Here is a 14,786-nt window from a genome sequence, read left to right as displayed (position 1 = left end):
GATCGACAGATATGTATGTATGATACGTAGTATTTCCAAGACCTTGACCGGTGGCAGCTTTAGATTCGGCAAAAAGCTTCTCCATATCTTCAAAATAGTGCTGGGATTGAGTTCTTGTCTTATCAACAGCGCGGAGTGGGATGTAAACAAACCAAAACTGAAGGAAAACAACAATGTCGACTATCAACCGACGCAAACCGGTTTCGTGGAAAGAGAGCCATATGCCATGACATGACGCGACGTGCACGAAGAGAGAGCTTTTGTCCGGATGGGATGGGATGCCCATTCAACATCTGTGAACAACACACAGAGACGACTACTACTACTACTACGAGGAGGGCCCGGCACGGCATCGTCAACCGACGCCCCACAAAAGCACAGCACAGAAAAAAAAAAACATTTCACGTGCCGAGGCTGACTGGCGGGCTCTGCTCTGCACACGACCAACACGTTTTCGCTTTGGAGCAAATAAGCCTCGTGGCATGGATCCACACCCCTGCTCTGCCTGGTTGTGATGCTGCTGCGCCGGGTCTCCACTGTATTTCTCGTGTCGTCATCTTCATCTGTGTGTTGTGCGCTCGGAGCTGTGAGCTTTTGCGTGTTTGGGTAGCGACGCAAACTAAAACAACATCCTATGGGTAGGAGTTTTATAGTTAGCTACCCTAATATGGTGGGGGTATATGGGTTTTACTAACTTCAAGTAACTCGGGAACCTTGCAACTGCCTGATCTGCGTCTGCATTTAATCAAATATTATTGAATTATTTTTATAGCATTTTATATTTATTGATTTTATTCAGACAAGAGTGTCCAATTTTTGTTTGTTCATCTTTAACCACCTTAAGCGAAAAACTATGGTTTAATACTGGGTTTTAGGGTTCAGTCTGTTGACGGTCTCTTGCCTATAGACGGCGGTCTTAGAGTACTTAAAGGTTATTAAAGGGTTAGTGCTAGAGTACTTGGTCATTCCAAATCGATTATTGGGTAAATTATTGATTGTATTGCCCTGTTCACAACCATTCCATTTCAATTTTTTTAAAGCTAAAAATCTATGGAATTTTCTTTAAGAGCCTCTAATATTTTCCAGATTATTTAGCAATCTCTCTACCTGGCCCATATTATCTTGATTCTGATTCTTGACGATTGAGGGCATTACTAATTCGATTAATCTTCATGGGATTGTTTTTTGCTTTTTTGTTGTTTTGTTTTTGTATTTTATTATCGTGTGTTGTTTTTCTGTTTCTGAGGCCAACAACATTTTGAAAAAAAAAAGCGCCAAGTAAGCTACCGCCGCCGCAACTGTACCTAAATCGGCAACGTCGCCGTTTCTTTCTGTGCCTCTGGCTCTGCCTCTCGCACACACAAAGAAAACGGGCAAAAGAGGCAGAGCAGAAAGCAAAAAGCTCTCCAACTCATTTTCGATAAAAAGAAATCGTTTAAATTGCGCGCACACCACAAGAGCCTGAAACAGTTGCGACTGCAACGTCGGAGCAGTGACGACTGACCGTCCTCAGCGTCCCCCCAAACCTTTCAACCAAAAACCAAAACCAACAACACCAAACAAAAAACATAATTAAAAGCAACAAAGAAGCAACCATAAAAGAGCCTGAACTAAAACTAAAACAAGTACAAAATGCGGTCCACTAGCTAAACAAAACAAAAACAAAAAGGGGAAAACAATTGCGCATACGGCATATAGTAGTGCAAAAAATATAATTAAATCAACTGTGATATAAGTTTTTTATTTTCGTTTGGTTCTCCAGACCAACCTAAACATCTCCGAAAACCAATTAAAATAAAAAAAAACCCAACAAGATGTCCGTCCCCATGATATTGACCCCGATGGAATCCCAAGGCATGGACGAGCACATGCAAAATGTAATTAACCAAAATCTATATCAAACATTTGTACTTTTGTGGCATTATCGTATGGCTGGAGTTACTGTTGTGTGTTGGGAATGATGTGTGTTGTGTTGTGTATGTCTAGTGTAATTGTAAATGTTTGAGCTTTGACTTTGACTTTTTGGGGTGTTTGTGAAGGTCGCTGCTGTTGTCATCAGACATTTGCATGTTTTCCGTAGTATATGAAAATCAATATATATAGTAGAGAGGGAGGTAGAGAATGAGAGAGTGTAAAAGAGAGAGAAAGGGAAAGGGAGCAGGGTTAATGCACCAAATTGCCACCAAGGGAAATACTAGATAAATGGATATAAATTATAGCTTAATGTTTATACATATTAATACGTAGAATTCTATCCAGTATAGGTCTGATGATAGTTCTATTTGTTATGACGTCATTTCATTGGAACCATTAACTTGAAACCTCTAACTCCAACCTCCAATTTCAATTGGTTTTGAAGTAAACCAACCCCTCCAGACACAGGCTACGACTTCTCTCTGTGTATTTAATGCGAAAAGCTCTTCAGATTGAATGCCACATGTGGCAAAGGGTTTTCACGTGATTCAATTTCTTTTGTATTTTAAGAGGTTTCAGGTGGCAGTATACTGAGAGAGAGAGAGAGAGTGAGGGGGCCTGCTACCTGTTACCGACCCCAAGCACAAGTGCTTGTTGTTGCGATGGTTGCGATTAGATTCCATGCCAGGCCAGCTTATAGTTGCAATAAACAATTGTGCTGATATATGATCTCCTATAGCCTGGGGCCTGATAAGAATCAAGTTGAAATTGTAGCTGGGCAAACAGATGGCAGCAAAGCTTTTGGCTAAAAATAAGACGAAGAAGTAAGAACAAGTAAAAAATTCCCCCCAAGAAGCAAGCAGAAGCAAAGCTTTCACGACTCTAAAATTTCCCATAACAAAAAACAGATGTGCAAAAAGGCTGAGAGAGAGCAGAGCAGAGAGCGCGCTTGCGTGCGTAAAGCTAACTGTTCAACACGTGAACGACCACACAAAAGCTCAAATTGCACACGGAAATTAGCATTCAAGTTGAGAGAAAATCAAAAGTTTAAACAAAAAAGAAATAATACGGTTTTGTTGAATATTAAACACAACCATTGGGAGAGCTTTTTTTTTTTTATTTGCTAGCAATTTCTGAGCACCACACCGATTGATTTACAAGGCTATGCTAATTGTGCCAAGAACGAGAAAAACGCGCTCAAAACGCTTACGAAACGCACGGTAAACGCAAAGAAGCCAAAAATATATATACAAAAATGCGGAAAAACTATGTACAATACAACTATATATGTACATATATGTAGAAACTAGAAAACTATATGGTAAATGCGAAATTTCACCGCATTTCATGTCTCATTAACACACGCGACTTTTGACTGCTTAGTCTTTTTCGGTTTTTCTAGTTATCTTTTGAAATGTTGCCAAGGAGGGAGGCAGAGCCAGAACCGATCTGAACATTCCGCAAGTTAGGTGGGTGTTGGTTGCCTCTTTGGTGTACTCAATAAAGGGGAAAACAAGTGTAGGAGCTGCTCAACACGTGATAGTTGGAATAATTTATGGTTGGTTCAGCCCACTTACATAAACTTTGGCTATGGCGATTATATATATCGCCCAGCAAGTGTCGGCTAATCATAGGCAGTTGCATCACCGACAATTCCCTGCCATGTCAGCAGCAGCTACTCGTAAAGCAACAAAAAGTGCATTCAATTCCTTGCGGCTATCGCGGCCTGCGTTCAAAGGTAAAAACGTTTGAGCATCGAGCGATTTTAAACGCGTGCTTTTATTTGCATTTTCTGTCGAAAACAAAACGTTCGATTGCCTAAGTGAAGAGTGTGTGTGCAAATATGTGTGGAGCTGTGATAATTGAAGGAATTTTTAGAAAAAGGGCAAACCTATCAGAAGCCACAAAAAGTCCCCGCCTTAATTTGCATATTTATTGGGAAAAAAACACTTCTTGACTTTGATTGATTTACCGCATATGAACGACTATTTTTAGCCGGAAATAAATCACTAACTACTAAACGTTTTAGGGGTTATCTGTGTGTCATCTAGCTGTTTGATACGTTAGTGCAGCTCTTACGCATATACGAGCACGTACATTAGACTCGGGCCTAAGGCACAACTAAATGTATTCAAAAATAAATTAAACGAGCCATAAAAATGATTATTCTACACTAGCTGCTTAGATAGTATAGTAGTTTTGTTTTTAAATGGTTTTGATTAGAATAATCTGTGAGCCTGGATCTTTAGTCGAGCCCGCCCGCTCCAGTGCCCGTACAAAACACGTGATCTCGCAACGCGCGGCGCGAAGGCGACTTAAAACGCGTGCTTATCGCGCGAACCTGTTTTCGTTTCTAAATTAAAGCCAGATGGGGGTGGGGGGGGCAGAGTGTGGGGACGACACTCGACGGCGTTCCGCTTAGTAAAACTTTATCAGGGCGAAACGAAATCCGCAAGGGGTCAACGTTTAATCTGAGCTTCTGGGGTTTATTAGGCGACAGCGCTGGCATCGTTGCCCTCAGTCGTAGTCTAGACTCCATTGCTAATGGCGATGGCCCTCTGGCACACCACCGTACTAATCCTGGCCTATGCCTCCATCTTCTTGCAGTGTGCCGCATATGTGGAGGCCGCCACCGTGCCACCGGGCGCCCTCATCAAGTATGGCACCGCCAATGAGCTGGAGACGGCCACCAGTGCCAACGGTGCCACTTGCAAGCCCACACTGAGGGAATTCAACGTGAGACTGGAGACTCCGCTGGCGCCGGGTGAGCGCCTGGGACTGACTGGCGATGTGAAGGCACTGGGCGAATGGCAGCTCTCACGCTGCGTGCCGCTGGACTCGCTCGACGAGCTCAACTGGCAGGCAACGGTGCCGCTGCAGTCGTGCCGCCAGCTGGAATACCGCTACTTTGTGTACGTGGAGGATCTGTCCGGCTACAAGCAGATCCGCCGCTGGGAGACACACTTCAAGCCCCGCACCCTGGGCGCCTGCTCGGAGATTCAGTGCAGCCAGATCGATGTGTTTGGCATAACCGCAGACAATGCGGATCTGAAGCCGCAGGTGCATCGCGGCTGGCTCAATCACGAGGTGATTGTGCAGCTCAAGTTCAACGGCGAGAAGATGTTCCAGGTGCACGACATCGAGACCTTTGATCCCCCAGCATGTCCAGCTGAAGATTGTGCCCGTGGAGATTACCGCTGGCCTCCAGGTAGAGTACACCAAGCAGGAGTACGGCAAGAGTCAGCTGGAGAATCAGCCGACATTCGGGGTGCCCTACACCAAGGGCGACATTGTCATCTTCCACATCACCGTGCCGCTGGAGAAGATGATGCAGCAGCACTTCCGCCTGGACTGCTACACCATGTCCAATGAGCTGCTTGGCAGCGCCAATCTCGTCAGCTCAGAGCTGGCGGGCAGCGAGGGATTGCTCCACTTGCGCATCAAGTCGGCCAGCGACGCCGAGGAGACCTTGGCCCGTCTCCGCTTGCCCTATGTCATTGTCCAGCCGTACCGCTACTCGCCGCTGGACTTTAAGACGACCTATGCCCACTACTGGCCCAAGAGTTGGCCCAATCTGGATGTGGGACACCGCGGCAATGGCAAGAGCTACATTGCCGATGCCCCAGCGGAGCGGGAGAATACAATTGCCTCGTTTCTGAGTGCCCACGAGCATAATGCGGACATGATTGAGCTGGATGTTCATCTCACGGCCGATGGAGTGCCAGTGATTTATCACGACTTTGGCCTTCGCACTGCGCCGCCTGGCAAGCAGATCACCAAGCCGGATCAACTGGAATACGTCCTGATCAAGGACATCAACTATGAGCTGCTCAAGCGGCTGCGCATCTTCTCTGTGATCAATGGGCGGGTGGTGGAGTATCCCTCTCACAATGCCGAAACCCGAACCGCACATCGCATCTTTCCACGGCTGGTGGAGGTGCTCGACGAGCTGCCCAAGTCGCTGGGCATCGATGTGGAGATCAAGTGGCCGCAGCGTCGCCAAGGTGGCGGCTCCGAGGCCGAGCAGACGATCGACAAGAACTTCTTTGCCGACCGTGTGCTCCATCAGGTGATCCAGCATGGCTGCGGCCGTCCCATTATCTTCTCTAGCTTTGACGCCGACATGTGCACCATGCTGCGCTTCAAGCAGAACATCATCCCCGTGATGTACCTCACCCAGGGCCAGACGAAGAAATGGCAGCCGTTCCTTGACCTGCGAACAAGGAGCTTCGAGGCAGCCGTCAACAATGCCCAGGCCTTTGAGTTGGCCGGTACTGCACCACATGCCGAGGATTTCCTCGGCGAGAATGCCGCCCAGATGCTGCAGCAGGCCAAGGACCTCGGCCAGATTGTCGTCCTCTGGGGCGATGACTGCAATTCGCGGGAGCGTGTCAAGTATTTCACACAGATCGGGGCCACGGCCACATGCTACGATCGCAGCGATCTCTACATGTCCGATGACAAGCAGGAAGCGTTCTTCAAGTCACCGGCCCTGATGGCCGAGTTCGCGGCCCAGTGCCGGATCTAAGCGGGGTGAAAAGGGCGGGACGGGGCGGGTAGCTCATAGCCTAAGTTAATCATTAATCTTGTAAAGAAATTTTTGTATATTTATTTAGAAACGTAACGTAAGAGAAAGAGAAATGTGCGAAAGGAAAGGCATCGAAGGCGACGCAGCGGTACGAAGCGCAGCTTCATAATTTGGTTTATTAAATTATAGGAAACCGACAGAAGTAAATGCCATCATTTGGCCATAATTACGGGTAGAAATCTTCCCCAGAGAGCATGGGAGGAATTCCCCTCAAAAATTAAGTAGCAAAGCAATATAAAGACAATGAAAGAAGAAAGCGATGCAAAAAGAAAAAGAAAGGAAGGAGATGAGATGAGAAATGAGCATTGCAAAATCATATACACACATACACATATATTTACACCTAATACCTGCTATAAATCGTTAAATACCTCAAGCTGCAACAGATGCAAAAAAAAAAAATGAATTAATTAACAAAAAAATTCTGCAACAAAAAAGCAACCAAAAGAGTTAAGCTACGAGTAATTGCAAAAAAAATAACACAAATAAAACAAAAACCAATGCAACTAATTTTGAACAACTTTTATGCAATAATACTACAAATATAGCTATGTATTTGCTCATTGCTTTCCAATTATGAAATTAATTATTGGATATATTTTTATACCATTTTGTAGCGTTAATTTGTCTATGTTTAAGTTCTGTTTTATAAAATTGTGCAAGCAATTTCTATTTAAAAACTACAAAACACCAAGAAGAACAATTCAACTATTGTTAATAATATTTAAATATCTATTTAAAACAGACTAAATACCAAGGCGTGATTAAAGAAATTCGTAGAAAAATAAAACACGCAATGCAAAGTAACACTCAATTCGTAATGACGTTTCTTTACTAAAATTTCTTGTGTAACTCAGAGAAAATGCCAGCAAGTACATGGGGCATTTATATCCTAGCCAAATGTTGAATATTTCGAAAGTGACGATTGGTGCCGATATGGACAAAGAATGTGTACCCACTTTCATGCGCTCTAAATCAAAACATGAATGTTTGCAGTTTCAGCTAGTATACATATATGCATATGTATGTGATCTCTACACACAGAAAGAAAAAACAAAAACAGAAAAATTGTAAAATTCGATCCGCTTTACATTTTGATGGGGCAGCATCGTGACGAATGTAAAAAGCCACCATGAAAATGCTGAGCCCCAAAAACACGGACCATAAGCGGGGAACCCATAAAAGAAAGAAAGGCTGGGCGGCCAGTCGTGTAAGTGCCAGCCAGGCCTACAGCCAGTTCAGTTTATGGTCAATTAGAGCACAACTCATTTGCATGTGGCTTAGGAAGAGCCATTGGGAATGCCTATGCCTCCGCACGGGCCTGTATCTGTGGCTGTTGCTGGGGCTGTCACCCATCGGTTTGGCCAGGGCGTGGCAGTGTTTATACAAAGAATTTCCCGTTGACAGAGAGAAGGTGAGAAATTGATATTGAATGATCTTGAAAATGCATAAGCAATCGATCGATAATAACTTTAAGATCAAGGGCGGCTGGTGGATTTATGGTAGCAATCCAGAGGCAACGAAACGTTGCTACCTCAACGAGCGTAAGCCCAATGAGAAGACTTTAACCTGTTGAATTAATATAGTTAATATATATTTACTTCCAGTGGATCTCTATTGGACACGCATCACCATGACGGACTACGATAATTATGCTGTGGAGCTTTACTGCTCTTTGCCCTGGTTCCGTCATCGCCTGGCCATCTACACCCGAGCCAAGGAACCCACACAGGAGACCCTGAAAGCAGTCGATAGTTACCTGCAGACGGTTCATCTATTGTTGCACAACTTTACGCTGGTGGAGAAGGCGAAAAACTGTGAGAATGAGCAGCAAAAACCCTGGCAGCATTGGCATTTGTCCAAGTATCTGCATTTGGAATACCATCCGCATTATATTAAGCCTCTGGTCGATAACGAAAATATTTAAAGCAATCGCGAGAGTCATTCGCTGACTCCTCTCTTGTGGCGCAACTTTCTTTAGCCAGAAATTTACATGGTCAAAAATATATGCGAATAACTTAAAAACAATGAGATCCAAGCCGAAGTTTAAATACTCTCGGAGTACTGCTAGCCTCAGGGGATAGCCCATAAATTAAGTAATATGATCTGCTCAGGTGAAAGAGATTTCACCCCACATTAAAATCTAATTTATGGGGCATATATCTTCATTATGCTTTAATTATCTGCCACCTGCTCAGGCCATCATTAAACCTCTCCACCTTCCAACTCAATTAGTGTGCGCGCTGGCGCTGGACTTATCAATCAACGCTGATGCAGAGAGCATCCGCAGAAGATCTTCGATACCAAAGCCAAATCCAATTTCAATGAAAACAAAACTCTGCTAAGCTTTAAGAGATTCTTTCATTCGTTTGTTTGTCATCGTTGGGTCAAGTTGCCTGCCTGCGGATTCGCGTCGGTTTCGTTTTTTTGTCTTTAAGTTTAAGTTTTTTTTCGGTCGCCTTACTTACTTCATTTTATCGGAAAGAGAAAACTTGTTTCGCTGGCGAGATGATGATGCCCCAAAAATCTGTGTGGAATGAACAAAAATGTATCGATCTTGTGTGTTGTTGAATGTGTTAAAATCAATTAGCATACTGCTGTGGCTGCTTGTGTTTCTGCCGCTGCCGCTGCTGCTGCTGCTGCCCCTGCCATTGTCTTATGCCACCAGCAGCCGCACCGTACTGAATGAAACGCTTGTCTTTGCTCCCGAGCAGCTGCAGGCATTCAAGATCTTTGACGATGAGCAGCCGCACGGGCAGGTATCAGCTCGAAGCTTCCTCTGTGTGCCCCTCTTTCGGATCTTCAGTCTGGAGCTGAGTCACAACATTCGTCTGGCTGCCGATGAGTACATTGCCGTCAGCGGGGATCATGCCTCACTTGGCCACTGGCAGCTGGAGAAGGCGGTGCCGCTGAAGGAGCAGGATAAGGCCAGGACCAAGTGGTATCTACGCCTGTGGGTGTGTGCCAGCCAGCGGTTCTACTACCGCTACCTGATCTACGCGAAGAATGGCCAGGGCAAGCGGATTCTGCGCAGCTGGGAGGGCCAGAAGGTGGCCAGAATGATGCAGACCTACGAGATCTATCGATCCCCCGGCCTGGACATATTTGGCGAGGCCTATCCCCGTTCGGTGGGCGGTGGCTTCCACCTGGAGCGCGGCTGGCTGCAGCACGAGTACGTCATTGAGTTGAAGTTCGTGTGGCAGGAGCACATGTTCATCTCAGGGCTGGGCAGCAGGGCCAAGCTGCGACTGCTGCTGACGCCCCTCAATGTGATTGATGACTCACGGATTGAGGTCTCCCGATATGCCTACAATCACTCCTCGTTCCGGCCATTGTCCCAGCTGGGAGTGAAGTATTGCCAGGGTTCCATTGTGATCTTTCGCATCAGTCAGCCGCTGGACATCTACAATGCCTTCCGCCTGTCCATCTATCAGACGGGGAGCAAGGAATCGAAGCAGTCGCTGGGCGAGGTCTACATCTTTCCCGAGCAAATCCGCGGAAGTCGCGGCACCCTACAGCTGCCGATCTTCGCCAGCCTGCAGACCATGGCCATTGGACAGCTGAGCCTGCCCTATTTGGTGGTGCTGCCCATGCCCAAGGTGGAGGCCTGCAATCTGCGGGAGAGCTTCCATCACTACTGGCCCGACAATTGGCCAACCATGGATGTGGGCTATCGGGGAATGGGCGCCAGCTACTACCAGGCCTCAACCAGCCACACGGAGAACACAATCGAAAGTTTCCTGGCCGTGCTGAGGGTCAAGGGCGACATGGTCCAGCTGGATGTGCAGCTAACCAAGGACTACGTACCCATCGTTTGGCATGGCTTCGGGTTCTACACAGCGGGCCAGGATCAGCAGATCAGGGATCGCTTCGATCTGCGCTATGTGCTGATCAGGGAACTAAGCTACGCGGAGCTCAAGGCCAGTCGCGTGTTCATCCTGAAGCGTTGGAGCCTGCAGGAGTACACGCACCTCAATCTGCGCAACCCCACGCAAAGCCAAAGAATTTTCCCCAAACTGTCGGAGGTGTACGAAACGCTGCCCAAGTCATTGGGCCTGCTGGTGGAGATCAAGTGGCCCCAATTGATGGCTTCGGGTCTTCTGGAATCCACACAGAGCCTCAACAAGAATGTCTATGTGGATAGAATCTTACAGACCACAGTTCGCTATGGCTGCGGTCGTCCTTTGATATTTTCCAGCTTCGATGCGGATATCTGCACTATGATCAGATTGAAGCAGCAGGTCTTTCCCGTCATCCTCATGAGCATTGGCAGATCGCACATCTGGGATCCCTACATGGATCTCAGAGCTCAGAGCTACCAGCAGGCTGTTAATTTTGCTCATTCCGCGGATATCCTGGGCACAGCTCTGCACGTGGAAAACTTTGCGCAGAAGCAGCAGCTGGTGAGCGTTGCCCTGGACCTCAAACAGGTGCTCTTCCTGTGGGGCAATGATCTGCAGGATGAGCATTTGCTGGAGCAATTCCGTGCCCTGGATGTGAGTGGCATTATCTACGATCAAATGGATCGTGTGGGTCCAGCCAGCTGGAAACGTTCCTCATTCTTTCGAGCGCCCCAGCTGCTGGAACTGTTTGGAGCTCAGTGTGTGGCCAGTGGAAATTCATCGAGCATTCCAGGGCGCAAAGCCACCAAAGCCAACAATATGGCCAAAACTGAGATAGAAGGGTAACATAGGGTAGAGTAGGGTAGCGTAGGAAATGCCCAGCTAAAAGTCTTTCTTTCTCTCTAAATTTTAAGTAGCGAAAATGATTCTATTCCGTATTATTAATATAAATAATTTTGGTATGGTTTTAGTTTAAATTTTATATTTAAAAATTAATCAAATTTCAGAGATTAGCGAATAGAATTTAATAATCGATCTCATTATAAGAAAATTTTGTTACTAAATGGATAATTATTTTTATATTTATTTTGATTGATTTATTTATACAAATTGGTTTGTTTTTGGGTTGTGCTTGCTGTGGGGCACAGTACACAGAAACGCGCATCAGGTAGTCGTACTCCTCATCCGCATAGACACTTATGGCACACACTTAACGGTACACTGGTTACGGGTTACGGGTAACTGGATACTGGTTACTGGTTACTGGGTGGAGCAGTTGCCATCGTTATAAATGACCATATAGTCATCGGTCACACAGGCACTGCCCAAGGGCATCGACTGGCAGATGCCCTCCACATGCTTTGTGATCTCCACGTAGCAGGTGCGATGGCCGTGGGAGGAGAGCTTGTGGAAGCCGTTTGTCGGATGCTTGATGATCGTCGGCTTGTGGCCAGTGCGATGCTTGGGCGGTGCTGTATCGTCGGCAAACTCCAGCCAGGGTGGTGGCAGGGAATGCTGCTGCGATTGTCGCTGCGTTAGCGCCAGATCTCCATTGACCTCTGGGGCCTCCATGGGCAGCTCAACGCCTTCTACATCGTCGTCGAGCGGAAAGGGATAGGAGGATGTCTTCGATTTGCCAATGATTCCCCCCTGCTCATTATCGGCCACAGAGGCGGCAGCGGCGGCGCTCAGCAGTTGTGGCGTCAGAATCAGGGCGTTGGCAATCAGCAGAGTTGTGGCACAGTAGAGCAGCAGATGGAGTTGGGCCATCCTAGTAGTTCGAACTGTTGTTCCTTGTGAACTGTTGCACTGGCAGTGCATGAATGTGGCTAGCCAGGCAAACGATGCGGGCTTTATATAGTCGCCCGGCCTGCGATTTTCCCATCTAGAGAGTGGAATGACCCCATGTGGGCAGTGAGAAGTGGGCAAGCTAGCGGCGCCACAGTCAACAATTGAAATTGAAAAGAAGCCACTCAAGAAATGGAATCATCCTCATCCTATCCCATTCCCATTCCCACCCCCACTCCACTAGAGAGCTGCACACAAAAGGCGTAATTAATTATAGTTGAGTATACGCCACGTAAGCCACACTGACAAGGACTCCCTTGTGGTGCTTCCTCCTAACGCCCCCTCCACCCGCTGGGAATGGATGCTGAGAAAATTGGAAATCTATTCGCATTCCAATTCCGATTCCGTTCATTCTCTTCCTCAATGCGATGCGATTCGATTCGATTTGGTTTGGCTTGGATTCTATCTCTGTGCGCCAGCCGCCTTCCTTTTGTATTTCCGGCAATTATTTTCGACGATGTGACAATATTGTCGACGGCTCTGTGGAGGATGAGTCCTGGGGGGAAAGAGACTCTAACGACTTCATAAGCATCTGGGATTCAATTGAATTCAAATGCAGTTGCCTTCAAGCAGGAGCAGCAACCAAATCAACGACAACATTTAAGCGGAAGTGAGGCTCGACGCCATTTTTAAAATGGCGCATACGTGTGCGACGTGTTTATGGCAGATTCTGTTTTTTTCTGTCCAAAGGAACAGGATAAATGACATGACAGACAGCCTAGGCGAAGGCACAGCAAAAAGTCAATAACAAGTTCTGCAAAGAGAAAAAATGCCAGAAAACGATTCACAGTTCCAGAATGGTCGGGTCGTGTTCTGGTCATGTGATTTGGCAAGTGATTTTCTGTGATTTCCCTACTTATCTAAGGCTGCTCTTTAATTTGGCCAATCAACTGTGAAAATTTAAATTTAAAAAATACTTAATTGCTCGATTAAACATTTTTAAATGTAAAAAAAATCATCTGAGTATTTACAGTGACTCCTCTGCCTATTCCCTAGTCACAGTACAGCTCTGTTCATCTCTGATAGAAACATGTCATCGCCTGGGGACTGCTTACACAGCACGCAGGATGAATAGCTAAGGATTTGGCACCCCCACAGGAGACTAGACAATGCCAGCCAGGCAGATATTCGCTGAATCATTAAATTGAATCCCATAGAACAGCAGCAGCAGGAGCAGGAGAGAAAAATGGCACGTGAAATTAATTTAAATGCTGTGATTGTGGATGAATGACATTTGTTGTCGACTCCTTGGCTTGTTAGCAATTCAATTTGGCCATAATAGATGGCTCTGACAGGTTCTTCGAGTGACTGACTACCTACTCTTATACCTCTAATCATACTACCTAATGCCCTTAGGCTGTAGTCTTGCTAAGGAGCTTAACCCTGGGCGGCGGTTCACCTCAATTTCCAACTGAAGGCGAGCTAATTAAACGCCTTTGCCGCTGTCGCTGCTGATGCCATTGCTGATGCCATTGCCTTTGCCCAACTAATTAGAGCAGGCTGTCACAGATCCAGCCCGAACTAGGGGCATGCCAAGGCACTACAAATAATTCAATTAAATTGCTCAGCAGCAACAATAGAGATTGCAGCAGCACCAGGAAAGGGAGGACAAACCACAGGCAGCCACAGCCACAGAAACCGAGGCATTTCCACAGCAAAATCCCGTGTCAGTGTCGAGAAGGATAATGCAAATACTTGGCTTGCTTTTTGAAAAACAACCGCAAAAGCCAAAATGCCAAGTCCAAATTGACAAAAGACTAAAAGACGGCAACAGAGGCGAGGATTCAGGATAGAGAGTGAGGTCCTGGCGCTCGGGCGGATTTTGCAGCCAATATTGATGGGTATTTTTCCCCCCAGTCCCGTCAATCGCGTTGCACTATCCTGCTCAAGCATTTTCCTGGAGGGGAGAGTAGCAATGAAAATTAAATTGAAATCGAGTAAAAATACTTTAAATTGAATCAGCCCACAAAGTTAATTTGTATCGAATGGAAATGGTTGAAGGGGGGAACGGGGAATATTGCATATGAATTCAGTATTTAAATATGTCAAAAGGAAATTGAAGCGGAAATTGAATTTTTATTGCATATTTATGTCAAAAGTTCAACGAAACGATTTAAAAAATGTTCATATAATTCGATAATATTTAAAGGGATCGCAAATGGTGGGAATACTCGTATGAGTCATAAATTGGAGCGCACACTGATTTTATAATCGAAAGAAATTATAGCCAGCTGCCAGCCATCCTTTAGCTGAATTTTATTTTACATTATTTTACTTTAATCATCATTTTCCATATCATGTAACCAAACTTATTGGGCCTGCTTTAATGTCTCACTCCCCAGACATTAGGCCATCAGGTTTATGGCCCAAACACAGACCCTTAACCAACTCTTGCCGCCTCTTGATGGCTTTTGTTATTTGGCTACAAAGTGCCAGAAAACGTGTGACAAAATGAGGAGAAACCTTCAAAAGAAATGCGGGGTAAGCATTCATTTGGCCGTCCAGTGACTTAATGCTGCCAGAGCTTGGACTTGGAGCTAGGACTGGGGTTTAGTCTGAGACTCTTTCCTGCTGGCGTCTGCTGGCTCAATTTA

General features: G+C 46.0%; 4 protein-coding genes across 4 annotated transcripts; 3 read left to right on the top strand and 1 right to left on the bottom strand.

Annotated features, from left to right (window-relative positions):
- Nucleotides 1-1,468: 1,468 nt before the first annotated feature.
- On the top strand, nt 1,469-7,012 carry LOC111071257 (glycerophosphocholine phosphodiesterase GPCPD1). The gene is given in 3 exon segments (XM_022362503.2): nt 1,469-1,877; nt 4,522-5,067; nt 5,069-7,012. Coding segments are annotated over 3 exon segments (1,983 nt in total). The 5' UTR covers nt 1,469-1,814; the 3' UTR covers nt 6,443-7,012.
- Nucleotides 7,013-7,687: 675 nt separating this feature from the next.
- LOC111071263 lies at nt 7,688-8,495 on the top strand. The gene is made up of 3 exons (XM_022362511.2): nt 7,688-7,916; nt 7,980-8,046; nt 8,110-8,495. The coding sequence occupies exons 1-3, from the start codon at nt 7,776-7,778 to the stop codon at nt 8,427-8,429; spliced, it is 528 nt and encodes a 175-aa protein (XP_022218203.2). The 5' UTR covers nt 7,688-7,775; the 3' UTR covers nt 8,430-8,495.
- A 393-nt stretch (nt 8,496-8,888) lies between these two features.
- LOC111071304 (glycerophosphocholine phosphodiesterase GPCPD1) lies at nt 8,889-11,270 on the top strand. Its single transcript, XM_022362567.2, is given in 2 exon segments — nt 8,889-11,136; nt 11,138-11,270. Coding segments are annotated over 2 exon segments (2,133 nt in total). The 5' UTR covers nt 8,889-9,048; the 3' UTR covers nt 11,183-11,270.
- A 140-nt stretch (nt 11,271-11,410) lies between these two features.
- On the bottom strand, nt 11,411-12,157 carry LOC111071300. The gene has a single exon (XM_022362563.2). It carries the CDS (start codon nt 12,112-12,114, stop codon nt 11,605-11,607), a length of 510 nt encoding a protein of 169 aa, XP_022218255.2. The 5' UTR covers nt 12,115-12,157; the 3' UTR covers nt 11,411-11,604.
- Nucleotides 12,158-14,786: the final 2,629 nt, after the last annotated feature.

The sequence above is a fragment of the Drosophila obscura genome, unplaced genomic scaffold, assembly GCF_018151105.1.
Source record: "Drosophila obscura isolate BZ-5 IFL unplaced genomic scaffold, ASM1815110v1 contig_1, whole genome shotgun sequence".
NCBI lineage: Eukaryota > Metazoa > Arthropoda > Insecta > Diptera > Drosophilidae > Drosophila > Drosophila obscura.
Note: the sequence above shows the minus strand (reverse complement) of the source record. Positions and strands in the feature narration are given on the sequence as shown.

What these genes read in the sequence shown, in the direction of transcription:
- LOC111071263 (XM_022362511.2), top strand. Translation starts at nt 7,776, where the DNA reads ATGTGGCTTAGGAAGAGCCATTGGGAATGCCTATGCCTCCGCACGGGC. An exon ending in TTCCCGTTGACAGAGAGAAG is followed by an intron (nt 7,917 to 7,979) that starts GTGAGAAATTGA and finishes AATAACTTTAAG; the next exon opens with ATCAAGGGCGGCTGGTGGAT. An exon ending in ACGTTGCTACCTCAACGAGC is followed by an intron (nt 8,047 to 8,109) that starts GTAAGCCCAATG and finishes ATTTACTTCCAG; the next exon opens with TGGATCTCTATTGGACACGC.
- LOC111071300 (XM_022362563.2), bottom strand. Translation starts at nt 12,114, where the DNA reads ATGGCCCAACTCCATCTGCTGCTCTACTGTGCCACAACTCTGCTGATT.